At 43.9% G+C, this 21,432-nt stretch overlaps 1 protein-coding gene across 4 annotated transcripts in view; it reads right to left on the bottom strand.

Moving 5' to 3' along the window:
* Positions 1-21,432, bottom strand: part of PHF10 (PHD finger protein 10) — a 307,704-nt gene that overhangs the window by 233,644 nt on the left and 52,628 nt on the right. For all 4 annotated transcript variants that reach the window (XM_069769324.1, XM_069769323.1, XM_069769325.1 and 1 more), the window contains exon 3: positions 626-756. In XM_069769324.1, coding sequence (XP_069625425.1) covers positions 626-756 — 131 coding nt within the window. The remainder of the gene's footprint in view (positions 1-625; positions 757-21,432) is intronic.

Genomic DNA, 21,432 nt, shown 5'->3' with positions numbered 1-21,432 from the left:
TTCTTTGATCTGCCAATAAAATCAGCTTGTATTGTATGTAATTTGTTGCACATTAATTGCAGGTGTGCGACTTGTTGTAGTAATGCTTTTCTCTTTGGATTCTCAGTCCATCTGTCAAAAACACATACAACACGTATGTGACTCACAGGTGTCTGAATGAGGCCTAATGTAAAAAGATTAAGCAGGCTCATGTAACTTTAACCCTTTCTTGGCCTTGGGATTTTCCATTTTTTGCATTTTTGTTTTTTGGCCATCCTTCACAGAGCCACATCTTTTTTATTTTTACGTCGATATGGACCAGACTCAGTCACACAAGTCTACAGGTAGCCATCAAAAAAGAAAAACATCAATTGTAAAGTGTCAGACAGTTTCTCTGCTAGTTTTTAAACCGCTTCTGAACCGGTCATAGGCTTTAAAGATCTGCGCATTCTGCGTTCTACTTTATAGTGACCTTTTCAATCTAAGCCATCACTGCATAGTACAGTAGCTGCACACTGCCGAACAGCTAAACTAATAAGAACAATTAGCGTAAAGACATTACACCAGGCACAATGTTCAAAAGGTGATTATATGGGGGGAAAAAAGAAAAAAAAAAAAACACATTGAATGATAAAAACATTATTACCTGGATATTTACGCTTGAAAGAGGTAATACCCAAATATTCACTAACTTGCTCTTGTAACATATAGTACTCTCCTGTTTCATCAGCAGGCCATTTGTATTCAACCAGATTTTCTGCAGGGAAATAGCTGGAGCTAATAAAAAAAAACACACATTTAATTTTATTATTTGTATAGACATTATTTTCAAAGCATTATTCTCATATAAGCATGCATGACATAATACTATTGTCATTGAGGTTTATCCAGGAGTTTCCACGATAGCTTATCCTTAGAGAATTAATTTTAATATCAGAACGTTGGATGTGCGACAACCAACACCGCCAATGATCAGCTTTGTCCATGGCCAGATCAGCACAGCTCCGTTCCCTGTGTAGTGTGACAGGAGATGGACTGCACCGATTTGATATTGTGGGGTTAATCATAAAAAAAAAAAAAAAAAACCACAATATAGTCCTATAAAAATATATTTGTGCTAAAATAAACTTATTTTAAAAACCGCCTCATTTTGCACATATCACGGCCCCAAAGGAAGCCCCTTCACACTCTTTTTACCCTGCTGCTGCTGTTGGAACCGGCTATAGTCCCATTGCTCCGGAGCCATCATGTGCAGTGCAGTCTGTTTCACTGCCAGCATAGCTCTGCCTCCAACACTGACATAAAAAGGCTGATTCATTAAGACTGGGGTTGCGCACACTAATCTTAAAGAAGGAAAGTACTATAAACAAGGAATGGAAAACATTTCTAGATTAAGTAACAATTTGTAAGAAAGCAGGCGTAGTCAAGCCCCATCCATGCTAAGCCCATATTGGCATAGCGGTTGGGACTGGCACGTAAAGGCAAAATGTTGCACTGTTTCTGCGCAACTTCCGAGTTGTAGCTTGTTAAGGTGTTTTACAACAGAATTCTGGGGTAAAGACCTTAATGAATCGCCCCCAAAGTGTACTCTACTTTTAGAATGCACTTTATGCATCTGTACCACGTTTGCTCCTGTAAGGGTATGTACACATGTTGCGGATTTTGCTGCGGATCCGCAGCAGTTTTCCATGAGTTTAAAGTACCATGTAAACCTATGGAAAACAAAATCCGCAATGCACATGCTGTGGAAAAAAGCACGAGGAAACGTAGCGTTGTTTATTCTGCAGCGGTTTACACCTGCTCCATAATAGGAATCCACAGGTGTAAAACCGCTGGCGGAATCCGCACGAAATCCTCAAAAAAATTGTGGTAAATCCGCGGTAATTACGCAGTGAGAATTACCTGCGGAATTACCAAAATCAGTCCGGAAAAATTCGCACCACTTTCCGCAATTGTGCACATGGCTTAAAAGTATCCTGCTTGACTGATTTTATCTTCTGCCATCTACACCAGAATATTTGCCTATCTGGTTTTAAGGTACCGTCACATTTAACGACGCTGCAGCGATATAGACAACTATGCCGATCGCTACAGCGTCGCTGTTTAGGTCGTTGTGTTGTCACTGGAGAGCTGTCACACAGACAGCTCTCCAGCAACCAACGATGCCAAAGTCCCTGGGTAACCAGGGTAAACAACGGGTCACTAAGCGCAGGGCCGCGATTAGTAACCCGATGTTTACCCTGGTTACCATTGTAAAAGTTAAAAAAACCAAACAGTACATACTTACATTCCGGTGTCTGTCATGTCCCCCGGCGTTAGCTTCCCTGCACTGTGTCAGCGCCGGCCGGCCGTAAAGCAGAGCACAGCGGTGACGTCACCGCTGTGCTCTGCTTTACGGCCGGCGCTGACAGTCAGTGCAGGGAAGCTGACGCCGGGGGATGTGACAGACACCGGAATGTGAGTATGTACTGTTTGTTTTTTTTAACTTTTACAATGGTAACCAGGGCAAACATCGGGTTACTAAGCGCGGCCCTGCGCTTAGTAACCCGATATTTACCCTGGTTACCAGTGAACACATCGCTGGATCGGCGTCACACATGCCGATCCAGCGATGACAGCGGGTGATCAGCGACCAAAAAAAAGGTCCTGATCATTCCCAGCGACCAACGATCTCCCAGCAGGGGCCTGATCGTTGGTCGCTGTCACGCATAACGATTTCGTTAACGATATCGTTGCTACGTCACAAAAAGCAACGATATCGTTAACGAAATCGTTATGTGTGAAGGTACCTTTAGATGTATATTAGGTGATGTCTAGCACTGCTTACCTCTCCCTATCTCCTCAACAATGAAGCTTGTAATTACTATACAGTGCAGAGTTGAGCTGTGTTTGATGCCTGATGCTGACAGATAAGGGATGTGGAAACTCCGCTCAGTTGATTTATATTACAGTAGATAAACCACTGCCAAATGCACCAAGAATTTGATGATTTGCTTCAGACATAGGCAACAAACAGCTCAGCTTGTTTCTAAGCTCTGCACTGACCGGCTAATACAAGCATCGTTGTTTTTGGCTCTGGGAGAAATGAACAAATGATGTATATATACACAGGGAGCTCTAGTGATGTAAATGGCAGAAGACAAAATCGATCAGGCAGGTGACTGTACTGGAGCAGAGAGTGAACAAAAATAAAAAATAAAGGTGAACACACAGGAGCGAAGGGTCTGTAGCACTGAGAAGCTGGGATTTGTAGTCATTTCAGCAGAGTAAACATAGGATCACCCATTTAGCCATTCAGCAGCATCACTTGAAATAGGTTCACAGTTTAACCCCTTTACCCCCAAGAGTGGTTTGCATGTTAATGACCAGGCCAATTTTTTGAATACTGTCCCTTTATGAGGTTATAACTCTGGAACGTTTCCATGGATCCCGGTGATTCTGACAATGTTTTCTCTTGACATATTATACTTCATGATAGTGGTAAAAACAGTAATTAGACCTACTGGTAATTGTATTTCCAGGAATCCATCCTGACAGCACACTGGAGGACGTCCTTCTTATCCTTGATGGGAAAGGAAACACGAGAGGTTAAAAGGACCCTCCCCCTACCACCCTTCAGTGCTTTTCCAAAGTAACACATCTGGATGGATGCAAAAACAAAGGTTTATTCCAACAAAATATTCAATCATACAAATGTTACATCACATGAGTATAAAGATCATACATTAGGGAGGGAACTAATAGTGCTGTCAGGATGAATTCCTGGAAATACAATTACCAGTAGGTCTAATTACTGTTTTCCAGGTCACCACCTGACAGCACACTGGAGAAATACCAAAGGAGACTGGTATTTAGGGAGGGACCACAGCTTGAAGTACCTTTCTACCGAAAGCCAACTGAGGTGACACTACATCTAACTTATAGTGTTTAGAAAAGGTACTAAGGCTAGACCATGATGCAGCTCTGCAGATCTGATCTGCCGTCGCCCCCCCTTTCTCTGCCCATGACGTGGCCATGGCCCTAGATGAATGGGCTTTGATGTTGACTGGGGAATTTTGCCCTCTAGCTTTATAGGCTAAAATGATTGTGGATTTTATCCACCGTGCGATAGTCGCTTTAGACGCTTTTTTCCCTTTATTTGGACCCCTGAACTGGACGAACAAATTGTTGTCCCGTCTCAAGGGTCTAGATAAATCAAGGTACCTAAGTACAGAGTCTCTTACGTCTAAGTTGTGGTAAAATCTTTCCTTTTGGTTTTTAGGGAACTGGCAAAACGACGGTAAAACAATCTCCTGATTCTTATTAGTATCTGAAACGACCTTAGGGAGAAAAGCCGGATCGAGTCTAAGTACTTATTTATCCTCGAAGATCTGCAAATATGGATTCTGCACCGTCAGAGCCTGTAGTTCCCCCAATCTTTTAGCCAACGTGATGGCAACTAAAAATGCGGTTTTAAGGGAAAGTTTGTTGATTTCTATATCCCCTGTTACATCCCACGCCTGTTCACATAGGAAATTTAGAACCAAGTTCAGATCCCACGGCGGGACTGATCTTCTAAATCAATGGTTTTAATCTCTGGACTGCTCTAGAGAAACGACTAATCCAGGGATGGGCAGATAGGGAAGAATCGAAGAATACACTCAGGGCCGCTATTTGGACCCTTAATGTACTCGGTCTCAGACCTTTTTGAAACCCTGACTGCAAAAAGTCAAGAATTTTGGGGATATTTGGATGGTCAGTATCAACTGTCATCTCTCCGCAAAACCCACAGAATCGCTTCCATATTTTTGTATAGATAGCCGATGTCACCGGCTTCTTGCTGGCTTGAAGGGTAGAAATGACGTCATCTGAAAGCCCTTTTGCCCTCAAGACCTTCCGTTCAGGATCCAGGCCGCCAGCTGAAGTGCTCTTGGATTCTGGTGTAGAACTGGACCCTGTAGAAGAAGATCCTCTCTTTCTGGTAACAGGAGGGGTTTTTCCACTGTCAGTTTCCTTAACAATGGAAACCAACTTCGTTTCGGCCAGTGAGGAGCTATGAGGATGACTTTGGCCTCGTCCACGCAGATCTTCCTGAGCGTCCTCGGGATCATTGCTAGAGGAGGGAATGCATACAGAAAACCCCGGTTCCAGGGTTGTGAGAAGGCATCGATCGCGGCTGGATTTTCCCAGGGGTTTAGGGAGTAGAAGATCTTGACCTTTGCATTTTCTTTTGTAGCAAATAGGTCCACCGTTGGCTTCCCCCAACGTTGACACAGATCTCTGAACACCTCGTTGTTCAGTTCCCACTCCGTAGGGGATACGCTTTTCCTGCTGAGGAAATCTGCCAACTGGTTCTTGGAACCCTCCAGGTGGACCGCCGAGATTGACAGAACCGACCTTTCTGCCCACCTGAAGATCTGTTCCGCCAGGTCCTGTAATGCCAGATGTCTTTGGCCCCCTTGATGCCGCAGGAAGGCTACCGTTGTCGTGTTGTCTGAGAAGACCTTCACGTGTTTGTTCTGCAGCAGATGCTGCGCTGCCGTTAAGACCCTCCAAACCGCATGTAGTTCTCTGTGGTTCGATGACTGGTTGCTGTCTTTCCTTTCCCAGCGACCTTGAAAATATCTTCCTTGGACAAGACCTTCCCAACCGAGCTGACTGGCATCTGTCGTAACAGATACGCTCGGTGTTTGAAGCCATGGCACCCCCAGTCGGAGGTTTCTGGAAAGAGTCCACCACACCAGAGATCTTTTGACCTGAGAAGTAAGGTTCAGGGTCCGGTACAGTGAGTTCTGCCTTCTGTTCCAGTCCCTCAGAACTCCCTGCTGAAGCTGTCGGGAGTGAAATTGGCTCCATCTTACGCAAGGGATACAGGCCGTCATCAGACCTAGTACTTTCATCCCGTCTCTTATCGTATTTCGGCCTCGAGAAAAGTGATGGATCTTCTTTATTATACCCTCTAGCCTGTCTTCTGGATGAAAGGACATTCTTGCTTGCGAATCGAGCATGACTCCCAAGAATTTTATTCTGGGTTTTGGAATTAAATCTGATTTTTCCCAATTTATGATCCATCCCAGATTCTCTAGTGTTGAGATGAGGGACTGACAGTTGATCCTGAGCTGGATTTCTGAGTCTGCCGCTACTAAAAAGTCATCTTAGTAGGGAACCACCATTATATCCTGATTCCTCAGGTAAGCGACTACTTCCACCATAAGTTTTGTAAAAACCCTGGGAGCGGAAGCCAGGCCGAAGGGGAGACAGCGGAATTGGAAATGGTAGATCTTTCCTTCCAAGTTTACCGCGAACCGCAGGAACCTCTGATGGCTTAGGTAAATGGGTACATGGTAATATGCACTCTTCAAATCTAGAGTGCACATTACCATGTCTCTTCCCAACAGAGGGATGGTAGACCGAATCGACTCCATCTTGAACCTTTTGTAAAGGACCCAATTGTTCAGATGTTTCTCTGTTCAAATCAGCGCTCCCGCGCTCTCCACCGCTCTCTCTCTGCACTTCCTGTTGCAGACGCCGTCTGTCCTCCTCAGCCGCAAACCGGAAGTGACGCGCAGCCGGAAAGAGAGGAAGGTGCAGCGAGGATCTGGTTCCCCCAGAGGCCGCATGGAGACACCGGCATCTGCAGAGGCCGCCGCTTGGATCGCTCGCACCTGGGGACGCGACGGAGGGATCGAGAGCCCCCGCCAGGGAGAAGCGATCCCCATTTTGGAACCAAAATTTATTTTTGTTAGAAAGTTATAATGGGGTTAGGCCAGTGTCACACTCAGCGTAGGGAAATACTTTCAGTATTTTACAGGCATAATACGCAGAAATGATCACAAAACAGTAATCCGTATGTCATCTGCAGGCAGGGTGTGGCTGCGTATTTTGCGCATGTAAACCTCCGTATGTAATCCGCATAGCATCCATACGGCGAGATTTTCTCGCCGGCTTGCAAATTGGACATAGGATGGATCCATGGCCTCAAATATTCATGAAAATATATATATATTTCATACAGCGCGAGATAGCAGAAAAGCCGGTAATTCAATTGCCCGCTTTTGCCATCTCCTTCCCAAACCAGACATGATACGAGACATGGTTTACATACAGTAAACATTTCATATCCCTTTTTTTGGGCATATTCCTCACTACTAATGTTAGTAGAGTCTGTGTGCAAAATTTGGGGGCTCTGTTAAAATAATAAAATAAAGGGTTAAATCGTGGAAAATACTGGCGTGGGCTCCCGCGCAATTTTCTCCGCCAGAGTGGGAAAGCCAGTGACTGAGTGCAGATATTAATCGCCTAGAGAGGGACCATGGTTATTGACCCCCCTCCCGGCTAAAAACATCTGCCCCTAGCCACCCCAGAAAAGGCACATCTGTAAGATTTCCTGCTGAGGAAATCTGCCAACTGGTTCTTGGAACCCTCCAGGTGGACCGCCAAGATTGACAGAACCGACCTTTCTGCCCACCTGAAGATCTGTTCCGCCAGGTCCTGTAATGCCAGATGTCTTTGGCCCCCTTGATGCCGCAGGAAGGCTACCGTTGTCGTGTTGTCTGAGAAGACCTTCACGTGTTTGTTCTGCAGCAGATGCTGCGCTGCCGTTAAGACCCTCCAAACCGCATGTAGTTCTCTGTGGTTCGATGACTGGTTGCTGTCTTTCCTTTCCCAGCGACCTTGAAAATATCTTCCTTGGACAAGACCTTCCCAACCGAGCTGACTGGCATCTGTCGTAACAGATACGCTCTGTGTTTGAAGCCATGGCACCCCCAGTCGGAGGTTTCTGGAAAGAGTCCACCACACCAGAGATCTTTTGACCTGAGAAGTAAGGTTCAGGGTCCGGTTCAGTGAGTTCTGCCTTCTGTTCCAGTCCCTCAGAACTCCCTGCTGAAGCTGTCGGGAGTGAAATTGGCTCCATCTTACGCAAGGGATACAGGCCGTCATCAGACCTAGTACTTTCATCCCGTCTCTTATCGTATTTCGGCCTCGAGAAAAGTGATGGATCTTCTTTATTATACCCTCTAGCCTGTCTTCTGGATGAAAGGACATTCTTGCTTGCGAATCGAGCATGACTCCCAAGAATTTTATTCTGGGTTTTGGAATTAAATCTGATTTTTCCCAATTTATGATCCATCCCAGATTCTCTAGTGTTGAGATGAGGGACTGACAGTTGATCCTGAGCTGGATTTCTGAGTCTGCCGCTACTAAAAAGTCATCTTAGTAGGGAACCACCATTATATCCTGATTCCTCAGGTAAGCGACTACTTCCACCATAAGTTTTGTAAAAACCCTGGGAGCGGAAGCCAGGCCGAAGGGGAGACAGCGGAATTGGAAATGGTAGATCTTTCCTTCCAAGTTTACCGCGAACCGCAGGAACCTCTGATGGCTTAGGTAAATGGGTACATGGTAATATGCACTCTTCAAATCTAGAGTGCACATTACCATGTCTCTTCCCAACAGAGGGATGGTAGACCGAATCGACTCCATCTTGAACCTTTTGTAAAGGACCCAATTGTTCAGATGTTTCTCTGTTCAAATCAGCGCTCCCGCGCTCTCCACCGCTCTCTCTCTGCACTTCCTGTTGCAGACGCCGTCTGTCCTCCTCAGCCGCAAACCGGAAGTGACGCGCAGCCGGAAAGAGAGGAAGGTGCAGCGAGGATCTGGTTCCCCCAGAGGCCGCATGGAGACACCGGCATCTGCAGAGGCCGCCGCTTGGATCGCTCGCACCTGGGGACGCGACGGAGGGATCGAGAGCCCCCGCCAGGGAGAAGCGATCCCCATACCAGGAGCAGCGCTACACTGGTAGGCCGAGGGACCCTCGGGCGGGTGTCAGCCAGCGGGTGTCTCATGGAGGGAAGGGTGAGGCAGAGCCCCCCGATCCACACCCCTCCCGCACAGAACGGTAGATCCTCTCGTCCGTACCTATCCATGATGGGACAGGAAAAACACTGAAGGGTGGTAGGGGGAGGGTCCTTTTAACCTCTCGTGTTTCCTGTCTCATCAAGGATAAGAAGGACGTCCTCCAGTGTGCTGTCAGGTGGTGACCTGGAAAATAATTTGATATGACTTGCGTCTATTTGTGGAAAACAAAAAGGAAATTTGGCGAAAATTTCGCGATTTTCAACTATAAATTTTCATGTCCTTAAAAATGCCCTTAAATGCCCTATCAACAACTGGTGTTTTCCCCTCAAGCTTTAAACATGCCTCCATCACACCTGTCCTCAAAAAGCCCTCTCTTGACCCATTCTCTGTATCTAACTATCGCCCTATATCACTTCTCTCTTATGCCTCCAAACTACTAGAACACCACGTTTACCTTGAACTGTCCTCCCATCTCTCTTCTTGCTCCCTCTTTGACCGCTTACAATCTGGCTTCCGGTCACACCATTCCACTGAAACTGCCCTAACTAAGGTCACCAATGACCTCTTAACCGCCAAGAGCAAGCGACACTACTCTGTCGTCCTCCTCCTGGACCTGTCGGCTGCCTTTGACACAGTGGACCATTCCCTATTATTACAGACCCCCTCATCCCTTGGCATCACAGACTTGGCCCTATCCTGGATCTCATCATACCTAACAGACCGAACATTCAGTGTCTCCCACTCACACCCCACCTCCTCACCTCGCCCCCTATCTGTCGGAGTCCCACAAGGTTCAGTCCTTGGGCCCCTGCTCTTCTCCATTTACACCTTTGGCCTGGGACAGCTCATAGAATCTCATGGCTTTCAATATCACCTCTATGCTGATGACACACAGATCTACATCTCTGGACCAGATATCACCTCCCTACTAACCAGAATCCCTCAATGTCTGTCTACTATTTCATCCTTCTTCTCCGCTAGATTTCTGAAACTTAACATAGACAAAACAGAATTCATCATCTTTCCCCCATATCACGCGACCCCCCCCAAAGAACCTATCCATTACAGTAAATGGCTGCCCACTCTCCCCAGTCCCACAAGCTCACTGCCTCGGGGTAATCCTTGACGCTGATCTCTCCTTCAAACCACATATCCAAGCCCTTTACACTTCCTGCCGACTTCAACTCAAAAATATTTCACGAATCCAATCATTCCTCAACCAAGAATCTGCAAAAACATTAGTCCATGCCCTCATCATCTCTCGCTTTGACTACTGCAACCTCCTGCTCTGTGGCCTCCCCTCTAACACACTCGCACCCCTCCAATCTATTCTAAACTCTGCTGCTCGACTAATCCACCTGTCCCCCCGCTATTCCCCGACCTCTCCCCTCTGTCAATCCCTTCACTGGCTCCCCATTGCCCAGAGACTCCACTACAAAACCCTAACCATGACGTACAAAGCCATCCACAACCTGTCTCCTCCATACATCTGTGACCTCATCTCCTGGTACTTACCTACACGCAACCTCCGATCCTCACAAGATCTCCTTCTCTACTCCCCTCTTATCTCCTCTTCCCGTATACAAGATTTCTCTCGCGTATCACCCCTACTCTGGAACCCCCTACCACAACACATCAGACTCTCGCCTACCATAGAAACCTTCAAAAAGAACCTGAAGACCCACCTCTTCCGACAAGCCTACAACCTGCAGTGACCACCGATCGACCAAACCGCTGCAGGACCAGCTCTATCCTCAACTACTGTATTCTCACCCATCCCTTGTAGATTGTGAGCCTTCGCGGGCAGGGTCCTCACTCCTCCTGTACCAGTTATGACTTGTATTGTTTAAGATTATTGTACTTGTTTTTATTATATATACTCCTCCTCACATGCAAAGCGCCATGGAATAAATGGCGCTAGAACAATAATAATAATAATATGTCACACAAAATACTTAAGTAACATTTTTCACATGTCTACTTTACATCAGCACAATTTTGGCACCAAAATTTATTTTTGTTAGAAAGTTATAATGGGGTTAGGCCAGTGTCACACTCAGCGTAGGGAAATACTTTCAGTATTTTACAGGCATAATACGCAGAAATGATCACAAAACAGTAATCCGTATGTCATCTGCAGGCAGGGTGTGGCTGCGTATTTTGCGCATGTAAACCTCCGTATGTAATCCGCATGGCATCCATACGGCGAGATTTTCTCGCCGGCTTGCAAATTGGACATAGGATGGATCCATGGCCTCAAATATTCATGAAAATATATATATATTTCATACAGCGCGAGATAGCAGAAAAGCCGGTAATTCAATTGCCCGCTTTTGCCATCTCCTTCCCAAACCAGACATGATACGAGACATGGTTTACATACAGTAAACATTTCATATCCCTTTTTTTGGGCATATTCCTCACTACTAATGTTAGTAGAGTCTGTGTGCAAAATTTGGGGGCTCTGTTAAAATAATAAAATAAAGGGTTAAATCGTGGAAAATACTGGCGTGGGCTCCCGCGCAATTTTCTCCGCCAGAGTGGGAAAGCCAGTGACTGAGTGCAGATATTAATCGCCTAGAGAGGGACCATGGTTATTGACCCCCCTCCCGGCTAAAAACATCTGCCCCTAGCCACCCCAGAAAAGGCACATCTGTAAGATGCGCCTATTCTGGTACTTAGCCTCTCTCTACCCACTCCCCTGTAGCGGTGGGATATGGAGTAATGTCACCTTGGTATTGTAAGGTGACATTAAACCTGGTTAATAATGGAGAGATGTCAATAAGACACCTATCCATTATTAATCAAATAGTAGTAAATGGTTAATAAAACACACACAAGCACATTAGGAAAATAAGGGGGTTGTAATAGTTTATAATACCCTTAATCCAAATGACGACCCTCGTTCTGTAAAACAGAAAAAAGCAACAATATCCCATACCTTTCCGGAGCTCAGTCACGTCCCACGCTGTAAATCCATCTGAAGGGGTTAAATAATTTTACAGCCAGAAGCCTGCTAATGCAGCCGTCCCTGGCTGTAAAAACTGGGGAATGAATTGAAAGCAGGGGAAAGTAGCATCGTAGACTTGTGGTGCTGCACCCCCTGCTGGTATAAACTCATAAGAACTCGAGCGTGAGAAAATATTCAGAAAAATTCCCACACTCGAGTTCATATGAGTTTATACCAGCAGGGGGCGCATCACCGCAATTCTACGATGCTATGTTCCTCTGCTTTCAATTCATTCCCCAGATTTTACAGTCAGGAGCACAGCTGCATTAGCAGGCTCCTGGCTGTAAAATTATTTAACCCCTTCAGATGGATTTACAGCGTGGGACGTGACTGAGCGACGGAAAGGTATGGGATATTGTTGCTTTTTTCTTTTACAGAACGAGGGTCGTCATTTGGATTAAAAGTATAATAAACTGTGTAGAAATTTATTTGATCTATTCTATTCTAACCTGTCAGTGTGATTTTACTGTACACTGCACTGAATTACCGGCTTTTCTCTAGAATACTGCTGCGTATTTCTCGCAAGTCACACTGATGGTCCGAGTGTAATCCGTATTTTTCTCGCCCCCATAGACTTTCACTGTCGGATTTTTTGCGCAATACGCTGACAAACGCAGCATCGTTCGATTTTCTACGCCTGTAAAATACGGCTGTGAAATATACGGCAGATAGGAGATGACCCATAGAGAATCATTGGTCCGTGTGCAATGCGTAGTTTTTGCGCCTTTCATACATCCGTAAAACTCTCTAGTGTGATACCGGCCTTAAAAGTTGACCAGCGATTTCTCATTTTTACAAAACTCATTTTTTTTGTGTTTTTTATTTTTTTTGGGACCACATCACATTTAAAGTCACTTTGAGGGGTCTACAGAAAAGTTTATTAACCCTTCAGGTGCTTCACAGGAATTTTTGGATTGTTTAAAAAAAAAATGAATATTTAAATTTTTATTTCTTTTTATTTTTTTCAAAAATTTTTTACTTCAAATCCACTTTGTTTTATTTTACCAAGGGTATATGGAGAAATTGGACCCCAAAGGTTGTTGTACATTTAGTCTTGAGTACGATTATACCCCATACATAAACGTAAACCAGCTGAGAAGGGAAGGAGCGCTGTTTGACTTTCCAATGCAAAATTGGCTGGAATTGAGATCGGACGCCATGTCGCGTTTGGAGAGCCCCTGATGTGCCTAAACAGTGGAAACCCCCCACAAGTGATACTATTTTGGAAAGTAGACCCCACAAGGAACTTATCTAGATGTGTGGTGAGCACTTTGAACCCACAAGTGCTTCACAGAAGTTTATAATGTAGAGCCGTAAAAATAAAAAAAATCATATTTTTTTCACTAAAATGATCTTTTTGCCCCCAATTTTGTATTTTCCCAAGGGTAACAGTTGAAATTGGACCCCAAAACTTGTTGTGCAATTTGTCCCGAGTACGCCGATACCCCATATGTTGGGGTAAACCACTGTTTGGGCGCATTGCAGAGCTCGGAAGGGAAAGAGCGCAGTATTTTTTCAAAGAATTGGCTGGAATTGAGAGCAGACGCCATGTCGCGTTTGGAAAGCCGCTGATGTGCCTAAACAGTGGAAACCCCCCAATTCTAACTACAACCCTAACCCCAACACACCCCTGACCCTAATCCCAACCCTAACCATAACCCTAACCACAAACCTAACCCTAACACACCCCTAACCTTAATCCCAACCGTAATCCTAACTTTAGCCCCAACACTAACTTTAGCCACAACCCTAACCATAACTTTAGCCCTAACCCTAACGGGAAAATGGAAATACATTTTTTTTATTTTTCCATAACTAAGGGGGTGATAAAGGGGGGGGTTGATTTACTATTTATAGTGGGTTTTTATGTTTGGCAGCTGTCACACACTGAAAAACGCTTTTTATTGCAAAAAAAATGGTTTTTGCATCATCACAATTTGAGAGCTATGATTTTTTCATATATTGGCCCACAGTCATGTGAGGTCTTGTTATTTTGCGGGACGAGTTGATGTTTTTATTGGTACCATTTTTGGGCACATGACACCTTTTGATCGCTTTTTATTCCGATTTTGGTGAGGCAGAATGAACAAAAACCAGCAATTCATGAATTTCTTTTTGGTTTTTTTAACCAATGCATTTTTATTAAATTTTTAGAAAATTTTGAACACAAAAGGTCAAACAAAACCCACAAACACATACAACAACAAAATAGGATAGGTACCTGTACACATTCTACTTTTACTCATTAAAATATGACTTCTTCACCATCCAATAATAATAATAAAATAATAATAACAAATCCAAGTGAATTTGAGATTGTTTTTTCGTGACACATTATACTTTATGAAAATGGTAAATTTAGGTTGATATTTTTTATAAATAAACACAAAACATATCAGAAATTTGAAAAAAATGTTAAAAAATTAGCAATTTTTAAACTTTGAATGATTATCCCTTTAATCCCGATAGTCATACCACAGCAAAACATTAATAAATAATATTTCCCACATGTCTGCTTTACATCAGCACCATTTGCAAAATGTTATTTTATTTTGTTAGCATTTTAGGAGGTTTAAAAATGTAGCAGCAATTTAAAATTTTTTCAAGGAAATTTGCAAAATGTATTTTTTTAGGGACCTATCCATGTTTGAAGTGAATTTGGGGGTCCTATATTTAGGGAAACCCCCACAAGTGATACCATATTAAAAACAGCACCCCCTGACATATTGAAAACTGCTGTCAGGTAGTTTATTAACTCTTCGGGTGATTTTCAGGAATTAATGCAAAGTGGCATGAGAAAAATGAAAATGTGTATTTTTACCACCTAAATGTCACTAACTTCTGAACAGAATACTACAGCCGTCAGACTCTAAGGCCGCTATTTGGTCATGAATTGCCATGACAAACATCAGGACCACACAATCATGATCTGAGGGCACCAATTGGGATAAAGAGGAAGCCCCCACACTCTGCTAACCATTTATAATGATGTAGTCACTACTGACAGCAGCATCTAAGGGGTTAAATAGATTTGGATGGTGCAAACACTGATCATGGCTGATGCAGCAAGTTGTCAGCTATAGTGGACAGCCGACAGCTGCTGGATTGTCACCTGTATGGGGATATAAGTCTCTTATATCTCAGGTCAGTTAAAAGGCGTATTGGCGGTCATTAAGGGGTTAAAGCATGATGACATAATCCCAATAATGGCAAACACGATAATCAAAGAACATGTAATTGTATAAATAGCTGAGAGTATTATTCAATGATTTGGCTCTCCCAAAGGTCAAAAGTGTATTTCGTAGGTGCACTACTCCAAATAGAACATTTGAAAACCAGTGAAAAGGAATATAAACACCAAAATTATAATATAAACTTTTATTATGTTATTATATAAATTTTTTATCAAAATCGCACATGACAGAAAAAATAAATAAAAATCCAACATGCAAAGAAGAGGAAAAAAACAACCGATACACTAAAGGTAGGACACAAGTCCACTATACGACCAGGGTGAGTCAATAAGAGTACTATAATGTTAAAGGGAACCTGTCACCCCCAAAATCGAAAATGAGCTAAGCCCACCAGCATCAGGGACTTATCTACAGCATTCTGTAATGCTGTAGATAAGCCCCCGATGTATCCTGAAAGATGAGAATAAGAGGTTTGATTATACTCACCTGGAGGGGGGGGGGGGCATTCCGATCCGATGGGCGTCACGGTCCGGTCCAGGGCCTATCTTCATCGAATGACGTCCTCTTGTCTTCAGGCTGCGGCTCCAGCGCAGGCGTTCTTTGTCCTCTCTGACCTTTCCCGGCTCCTGCTCCTCAACAGGGCAGACAAAATATGCCTGCGCCAGAACCACAGAGTGAATACAGGACGTCATCGTAAGAAGATGGGAGGCCCCGGACCGGACCGCGACGCCCATCGGACCGGACTGCAGCGGGACCGCCCCTGGGTGAGTATAATCTAACCTCTTTTTCTCATCTTTCAGGATATATCGAGGCTTATCTACAGCATTACAGAATGCTGTAGATATGCCCCTGATGCCAGGGGGCTTAGCTCTTCTTCGATTTTGTGGGTGACAGATTCCCTTATATAATCACAATAAAGTGGTTACATCTTTTGAGCACTATTATCCCATGAAATACTCTAATCTAGTGCATCCAATGACAGCACATATTAATAGGATAACGTGTATGCTCACCCATAGTTGGTCCGGACTACCAAGTGACCTTCCCACGGCCCCTAACGCGCGTTTCGCGTGACCGCTTTCTCAAAGGGGAAGGATAATTATGTCCTGTCCCTGCTGAAATATTTATAGAGCACCGGCATGTGCCCGTGACACCCCACACATGAAAAAGAACACTCTGCTGGCGTCATCATGCTGCACGCATGTGGTCGGTATAACACCCAATGGTATCAGTATCCATGTGCGCCGCATGTTTAATTTATAATAATCCCAATAATGCAAGTTTCATAGGGTCAAATAAGATTTACATCTCAGTGGAAAGGGGCTGACCTCTGGCTATCCAGCATTGGATCCCATATACCCTGAATTCTCTTTTTAACCGAGATGGAATGAGCCAACGCTAATTCATATTGGCAGTGTATATTAACTTTCCCAATCACCTCTTTTATGGATGGCAAACTTGTCCTCCTCCACCTAGCCGCCAGAGCTAACCTGGCTGCTATCAAAATATGCGAGAAAGAACCTCTAAGCACCGGAAGTATTTTATCTATGCCAATATATAAAACTCCCAAATTGGACTCCAAAACCAACTGTATCCCAAGGACCTCTCGTATTAGATTACCAATATCTACCCAAAATTGAGCTATAACCGGACACGACCACCACATGTGACCTAGTGTCCCCCTTTGCCCACAACCTCTCCAACACACCTGTAATTGGTTAGGACCAAAATGAGCTAACTGCGTCGGACATTGGTACCACCTTAAGTGCACTTTTTTTTTTTTTTTTTTTTAACTGTTCCAGGTGATTTAGGCAAGATGATACTCTTTGCACCTCTCTTAAACCCTCCTTCCATGACTCCAGGTCAAGGGATATGACTAGATCCCCCTCCTACCAAATAATATATGGTAATTTAGTATCAACAGCTGGTATATTCAAAGCACTATATAGGATGGAAATCCCGCTAGATCCCGATTCCGTCCTTAGAATATACTCATTAGCCCTGATTCATCAGTTACTTCGCCATTATCATTTTATTGCAAATAATGTGTCAGTTCCGCAGATACTCCATTTACTACCTGTTCATTCAGAAGGAGAAACCTATTCAGCCGCCATCTGGAGGACGGGTTAGCCTGGTGACGCAGAGCTAATTTCAGGCATACAGGGGCCTGATCCGACCATGAAATCAGACCAATATTCGAATGAAATGCATCTACCGAATGCCTTATTGTTCACTAGAAGTAAATCTATCATACTATAAGTCTGATCACGAAAGGAATCTAGTTATATAATTACCTTAAATTGTCTGTCATTCACTTCCGTGATGGGTATTCCAATATGGCACCCGCTGGTGGTACCAAGCCCTTGCGCAGGACCACCAGCGGGTCATCGGCAGATCACCACCCCCCCCCCCCCCCCCGCTGCTGGGAATCCCCCGCCGCAAAACCACCCTCCCGATGCGATAGCATCGGGCCTCCATCTAGTAGAAAGTATAATCCTTTTCATCAGCATGGGAATATCTCCAAAAGTCATGTAGATGGTATTCATTTATTAATGATTTCAACTCCCTCCGGACTCGGACTGTCCTATTGGAACAATCTGCAACTCTGTCCACTGGAATATTAAAGTCCCCACATAGGATTCTCTCAGCCTTGGCTACTTCAGATGTTTTCTGGAAAACATTGTGCATGAAGGGGCATTGTGCTTCATTTGGGAATATAATACTACCAGTGTGTATAACTCTCCATTTAAGGAGCAAATTAATATAAAAAATCTGCCTGCCGGGTCCGCATGCATATGGAGATTTTTAAAAGCAACCATAATTTTGATCATTATACAAACCCCTTCTTTTTTACTCTTATTATTAGCAAGGAATATATGAGGGAATTGCAGATGATGTATAGTGCAATTATCAGCCTCCAACAAATGCATCTCCTGTAAACAGATAATTTAGGCCCGTGACTTCCGCACTTCTCTCCATAACAGATCTTTTCACCGGGGAATTCAATCCCCTTACGTTCAGGGATAAAATTTGGATACTCCACAGAATTTCCTATGCCTATTCATCTGAAGCACAATTAACATTCCCCGTGCCCCCACTTTCATGACCCGGTTATGTGTACACAAGCCTACCCGACATACACAATGCTGTGTGAAGATGTCAAGTATACAAGTACCAAAGTATAGATCATACAAAAGACAGCAAAGATGAACAAACATGAAAAACAAAAACATGAACCAAGAATCAGGATGCAAAGGTTCAGACGCAACCTACAAACATCAGTTATAATACGCAGACACAGTAACTGCATGGGGCAAGTGAGCTCTTCCAACTCCACTATCCCTCTACTGAAGTTGCTCACAGTCCTGGATCACAAGAATGGTAACCCTCCACAAGGCTCCAGAGAAAATCGCTCCCTCCATGTCAGCCGGAAATCACTCCTTGGCAATCTTTTTCCCTTAGTGACTGCTGCTTAGGAACAAAAGGAAATTTCCAACTGGTAAGTTTATCCTCCACTTGTTTAGGGGAATGATAGACCACCATCCGCCCATCATATGAAATCAGCAGCTTTACTGGGTTAAACCCCATCTATAATCTTGTTCCAACATCCCGAGGGGCTTCACACACATGCAAACTCTATCCTTTTAGCCAAAGTCACAGCGGATAAGTCTGTGAAAACTTGGAGACTCTGCAGCTGTTCAGGCAACACTGGACTCATTCTCATCTTTTGCATGAATATATCCTTAGTAGTAAAAAAGTGCAGTCTTGCCAATGTATCTCTAGAGAGATCCTGATCCACATGTCTTGGCTTAGGTGTTCTGTGAACTCTATCAACCGTCAAATCTCTGGTGGATAATTCAAGAAGAACAGCCTGAAGATATTTTTGTAGAAAGGCAGAATCTTTATCAGTGACCACCTCCGGTATACCCCTAAAGGTACCGTCACAATCAGAGACGCTGCAGCGATATAGACAACAATCCGACAAACTAGATCGCTGGAGCATCGCTGTTTAGGTCACTGTAGAGGCGTCAAACACAGCAACTCCAGAACGATGCAGGAGCGATCCAGTGACGTAACGGCGACTCACTTCTCGTTCTCGCTCCATGTAAAACGTTGCTGGTGTCGTTGCTTTTGCTGTCAAACATGACGATACACGCCGCTCTAATGACGAAATAAAGTTCTGGACTTCTAGCTCCGACCAGCGATATAACAGCGGGATCCAGATCGCTGCTGCGTGTCAAACACAACGAGATCGCTATCCAGGGCGCTGCAACGTCACAGATTGTTGTCGTAATCTTTGCAAAGTTGCTGAGTGTGACGGTACCTTTATGTGGATGTTATTCTTACGGGATCTATCTTCAAGGTCATACACTTTACCACTGACCCGTGACAATTGTTCTCTGAGATCTTCATTTTCAGCCACCAGCACATTAAATGATTTAGTGTATTCAGCCATTTTTTTTTCCATATGGCTGGTGCGCTCTCCCAGGGCTGAGATCTCCCCCTTCATTTCCTGTAGCATTACATGCATATTTTCCTTTAAGTAGGCTCTTTGGGAAGAGAGAAGTCCCTGCATAACTTCTCTTGTTAGCGGACCAGCACATTGCTGCTGCTGATTTCCCGCAGCACTAACACCTCCCCCAGAGCCCGGTGAGGAGCGCGAGCACCCGGATGGAGACGCCGGGCGCCATTTTACCTGCAGTCCCCACGGGCTATTCACTGGCAAAGAAGTCGGGCAGTCTCGGCGGGGACCCGTGCTTCTGGGCTCGGCGGCTTGTCATCATATGCCCCAAGCAGTGTGGAAGCTGCAGGGGGTGGCTTACAAGTGCCTGCTCAGAGCAAGCGATCTGACACTATAGTGTGATGTCCCCCCCTAAAAAAAAATTTAGATGTGCAAAAAAAAAAAAAAAAAAAATTCCTATATATATTGTTCCCATCAATACATTTCTTTATCTAAATAATAAAAAAAAGTACACATATTTAGTATTGCCGCGTCCGTATCGACCCCACCTATAAAACTGTCCCACTAGTTAACCCCTTCAGTGAACATCTTAAAAAAAAAAAAACACGAGGCAAAAGACAACGCTTTATTATACAGCCAAACAAAAAGTGGAATAACACGCGATCAAAAAGATGGATATAAATAACCATGGTACCGCTGAAAACGTCATCTTGTCCCGCAAAAAACGAGCCATCATACAGCATCATCAGCGAAAGAATAAAAAAAGTTACAGTCCTCCAAATAAAGCGATGCAAAAATAATTATTTTTTCTATAAAATAGTCTTTATCGTATAAAAGCGCCAAAACATAAAAAAAAGATATAAACGAGGTATCGCTGTAATCATTCTGACCGAAGAATAAAACCGCTTTACCAATTTTAACAAATGTAGAATGATATAAGCGCCCCACCTCAAAAGAAATTCATGAATAGCTGTTTTTTGGTCATTCTGCCTCACAAAAAATGGAAAAAAAGCGATCAAAAAAAATGTCACATGCCCGAATGATACCAATAAAAACGTCAACTCGTCCTGCAAAAAAAAAAAAAGACTCTGTGGACCAAAATATGGAAAAATTATAGCTCTCAAAATGTGGAGATGCAAAAACAATTTATTGAATTAATCAGCGTCTTTTAGTGTGTGACAGCTGCCAATCATAAAAATCCGCTAAAATGCCCACTATAAATAGTAAATCAAATCCCCCTTCATCACCCCCTTAGTTAGGGAAAAAAAATAAAATAAAAAAAAATGTATTCATTTCCATTTTGCGATTAGGGTTAGGGTTGGGGCTAAAGTTAGGGTTAGGCCTGGGGCTAAAGTTAGGGTTAGGGCTAAAGTTAGGGTTAGATTACATTTACAGTTGGGATTAGGGTTAGGGGTGTGTCAGGGTTAGGGGTGTGGTTAGGGTTATGGTAGGAATTAGGGTTAGGGGTGTGTCAGGGTTAGGGGTGTGGTTGGGTTAGGGTTTCAGTTAGAATTGGGGGTTTCCACTGTTTAGACTCTCCAAACGCGACATGGCGTCCGATCTCAATTTCAGCCAATTCTGCATTGAAAAAGTAAAAGAGTGCTCCTTCCCTTCCGAGCTCTCCCGTGTGCCCAAAAAGGGGTTTACCCCAACATATAGGGTATCAACATACTCAGGACACATTGGACAACAACTTTTGGGGTCCGATTTCTCTTGTTACCTTTGGGAAAAAAAAATTTGGGGGGGGCTAAAAAAAAAATTTTGTGGGAAAAAAATGATTTTTTATTTTCACGGCTCTGCGTTATAAACTGTAGTGAAACACTTGGGGGTTCAAAGTTCTCACAACACATCTAGATAAGTTCCTTGGGGGTCTAGTTTCCAATATGGGGTCACTTGTGGGGGGTTTCAATGTTTAGGCACATCAGTGGCTCTCCAAATGCAACATGGCG

Source organism: Ranitomeya imitator, chromosome 5 (genome assembly GCF_032444005.1).
Source record: "Ranitomeya imitator isolate aRanImi1 chromosome 5, aRanImi1.pri, whole genome shotgun sequence".
Classification (NCBI taxonomy): Eukaryota; Metazoa; Chordata; class Amphibia; order Anura; family Dendrobatidae; genus Ranitomeya; species Ranitomeya imitator.
The sequence above is the reverse complement of the archived record's forward strand: the minus strand, read 5'-3'. Positions and strand labels throughout refer to the sequence as shown.